Source organism: Merops nubicus, unplaced genomic scaffold (genome assembly GCF_000691845.1).
Source record: "Merops nubicus isolate BGI_N331 unplaced genomic scaffold, ASM69184v1 scaffold25791, whole genome shotgun sequence".
NCBI lineage: Eukaryota > Metazoa > Chordata > Aves > Coraciiformes > Meropidae > Merops > Merops nubicus.
Window position 1 is genome coordinate 1 of NW_008588001.1, and position 3701 is coordinate 3701.

Here is a 3701-nt window from a genome sequence, read left to right on the forward strand (position 1 = left end):
TCACTTTCTACAAGTCTGAGCTAAGATAATATGCTGAGACTCTAGAAGTCTAGCAGGACAGAAAACTATATATGCCTTTCACAGAAAGAGCTTCTGCTTTTTAATTCAATTCTGAATGTACAGAATTAAGTCTTTTGCTTTTTGATCTAAGCAGGTGGCATTCTTCCCAACTTAAGAGCATGACAGCCTGCGTGGACAAAGAGAGAATGGGGAATAAAAATGATGGGATTTGGGAAGGGACATATACTCCAGATTTTGTTATGGATCCAGGGATAAGTTACCCTGCAGAACTCTGAACTTCCTTCAAAATACAAAGGCACAGCTCCTGAAAGGCCTCTAAAAAGTTGCTGTGTTTGCTGAGGTTTGTGTGGCGACTGGTGGATCAAAGCTGCTCATCAGAAAAACCCTCTCAGCAAAGCTGCATGAGCTTTAAAATGCTGATGAGTTACATCAGTCGTGTGTTGCCAAGACCTGGCTTCACCAATGGCACCTGAAGCACTAGTTTTAGCAGGAAGGGTGCAGAGAAACACACCAGCACAGACACTGGGCTGGAAATTTATCCCAGATAGACAATTCAATCCAATATGTACATCCCTTTCCCAAAAGAAATAAGGTTTGATTTTTCCCCCCCTCCTCAGCTCAATCATAGTTAAATAAGCCAAAATTCAAATGCTAATTCTGGCTGTACTAAATATATAAATACCCAACCAAATGCACTTCCAAATCCCCAGTTAACCCAAACCAATCATAGCCAAAATTCAAATGCTAATTCCTTTCTGGCTGTACTAAATATATAAATACCCAACCAAATGCACTTCCAAATCCCCAGTTAACCCAAACTAAATGACCTCTACACCCAAACCCTTACACACTCAATATTCCAGTCAGCTACACACGTTCCCTCGAAATCCCACGCCACAAGCAGTCCCCCTGCCCTTCTGACCAAGAGGCACTGCAACACGGGAGCAAGACAACACCAGAAATCCTTGCTTTTTTTCCCTTCAGATTTAATGTGGTGCTTTCAGAACAGTTAGAACACCAATTTGTGAGGGTAGACTCCATTTGAGAGAGAGAACGTAGACCGCAGGTACCCGCGGAGCTGAGGCACCTGCTTGATTCGTGCCAGGATCTGGGAGTCCACTGCCTTCTGGTCCGACTTGCGCTGCTCCGTCAGCTCGTATTTCTAGAAAGTAGAGAAAACACTGTTAAAATCCTGCAGGGCCATTGCAGACTCTTCTGGAGAGATGAGAAAACACAGGGCAAACCCCCCAGTTCTGGCGTTATCCAGAAAACTTTTCTCCGTTTGTTCTAAATCTGGGGAAGGTGGCAGGAGGCCGGAGGTGGCAGGGAACTGGAGGCACTGCCAGAGCCAGCAGCACGCTGGGGCCAGCAGCACAACAGTAAAGGTGTTACTCAGTCAAAAACAGGCATTTCAATAACTGCAACAGTCAGTGCTACTGTTCTGCTAAGGTAGATGTAGAAAAAAAGTCTCTGAATGGAAAAAGGGGTTTAGCTCAATGCTGCTGTATTAATTCATTCTAATGGCATCACCTCACTTTATTAAGGACTGCTTAAACTTCCTGGTATCTCCCCCTTTGCAGCCTGCCTTTGAGTAATAAGAGTATTCAGAGAATAAACAATCCTGCTCCTTACTTCTTTCTCAGTGTCAAAGATCTCGCCTTCCTGGTGCTTGGGCTTACGCAGCCTCTTCTTCTTAAAGTAGGCATCAGTGAGGTGCTTGGGGATTTTCACTCCAGAGATATCCACCTTTGTAGATGTAGCAATAACAAATTTCTGATGGGCCCTACGCAGAGGGACGCGGTTGATAACCAAGGGTCCTAAAGGCAGCAGAGAGAACAAGGTCAGCTTTCCTGGCAACAACCACTGCTTCTCAGTGGTGTTTCTGTAGGGTATGAGATGCCTACAGGCAGAATCCAAACAATCCACAAAGCCCTGTCCCACAGCCTCTAGAAAACACAAAGAATTCCTTCTAGATCTCTTCCAGGCAGACAGATATTGAAGCTTAATTATCTCCCCTCCACCTCCCCGGGGAAGTCACAAAACATGATCCCACGTAGTTCCACGAACACTTCATGGGCCAAACTGTCCACGTGCAGATCTGTAGCACTACTGACCCCACAGACAAACCTGACCTTAAAAAAGGCCCACCTAAAAACCTCAAATCCACAAAACCCAAAATCTACCATCCCCCTCCAAAAAAATCATCACTTATGTAGCAGGTTTTTACCTGTAACAAGCAAAAGGCCAGTTGCAAGCTGCTTCAAGAAGACAACACGCTGAAAAGAGATGAGAGGTGGCATCAGTCATGTCTGAAATACTGACCAAACTGGGACCTTGCCCACCCTTGGTTCTCCAGCCCAGCTCCTGGCACTTCCCAGAGCACAGCTTCACCAGTTACCTCACCCACCAAGAGACTGTGACTCCCCAGGGGCTACCCAGGGTTGAGCAAAGCCAATTAGCAGAGTTTTCAATCCTTGTTCTACAGGGTGTGAGACTTGTACAAATTCTTTATGAGTTAACAGCAGGAATTAGGTAAAGAGTAGAGGTACCACAATCTCTCACACAGTCACAGCCATCCCCAGTTGGACACATTTCCTTTCTCTGAACAGTGTTCTTTTAAGTAATCTGACATCAAAGCCATAGACTTCAAGAAAATAAAGGATGTCACTTAAGACCTGTTAGCAAACACCTTTAAGATGAACTCATCTAAATATAACAATTGAGTGGTACCTTGCCAAAATTAAGACCAAAAATGTAAGCCCTCCTGTGCAACAGTATCACCAAGACCAAGTTCTGTCCTTGTTGTAACAGGAAGAGGCAGAGGGGCTCCAGCATGGTGCTAACTTTGCTCTGCAAAGCAGGAATCTACACACTCCTGTGCACTGCAGCCCCTCTCTTCCTTTTGCCCAAGCAACTGGATGAGCCCATTTTCCTTCCTGCTCTGTGCAGGGAACATTCGTTTCAAGACTGTTTCCCCTAAAGGCAGGATGAGTGAAAGCATCCACACAGAGCCCACAGAAAGGCAGATGTGTGGGTCTGCATCTCAGGGCTGAGCAGCATCCCCCGAGATCAGCTGGGAAATTCAGGACACCTCTGCTCCCTCAAAATGGCTCCAGCACAGAACTGCTGCAGAGCCCCCCCGAGAGGAAGAAGCCCCTGACTCGTTACCTTGCCCCTGTGACGGCCGGTCAGAAGGATCAGAACGGTCCCTGGAGTAATAGAGGCTCGCAGCCTCCTCTTGTGCTGGCAAAAGGGCTTTTTACCATGACTCAAAAGCTTGCGAGGAACGTCTTCAGTGGGATAGTATCTTGGCTAAGAAAAAAGAGGAGGAAAACATTGTTATCACCTTGTACCCCCTGCAGAGGAACCTCACACTGAACTCTAGGTTCCTCCTTTTAGTATTTCCCAGAAAGCAACGACCCCTGGGTCCGGACCTCCAGGGAATACCAACACAGCCCAGCACGGTGTGGGCTGAGGCCACGCCATCACCCCAGCATCTACTCAGAAGTTACACCCAACAGCCTTAAAACTCTGAGTGCCCCAGGTCTTTTTCTTACCATTTTGCGGAGTTTAACCACGCGGGTGCCACCGTTCTTGTCTCCACCCACTGGCTTGACGATGGTTGCGCGAGGCCTCTCCTTCTTTTTCTTTTCTATCTGTAGGCAAAGAAAAAGGAAAAC

The 3701-nt window shown here is 46.7% G+C and overlaps 1 protein-coding gene across 1 annotated transcript in view; it reads right to left on the reverse strand.

Annotated features, from left to right (window-relative positions):
* Positions 1 to 983: 983 nt before the first annotated feature.
* The window catches only part of RPL6 (ribosomal protein L6), a 3045-nt gene continuing 327 nt past the window's right edge, over positions 984 to 3701 (reverse strand). The window contains exons 2-6 of the mRNA XM_008949132.1: positions 3579 to 3677; positions 3190 to 3333; positions 2249 to 2297; positions 1654 to 1838; positions 984 to 1183 (exon numbers count right to left, since the gene is read on the reverse strand). Coding sequence (XP_008947380.1) covers positions 1031 to 1183; positions 1654 to 1838; positions 2249 to 2297; positions 3190 to 3333; positions 3579 to 3677 — 630 coding nt within the window. The 3' untranslated portion in view covers positions 984 to 1030. The remainder of the gene's footprint in view (positions 1184 to 1653; positions 1839 to 2248; positions 2298 to 3189; positions 3334 to 3578; positions 3678 to 3701) is intronic.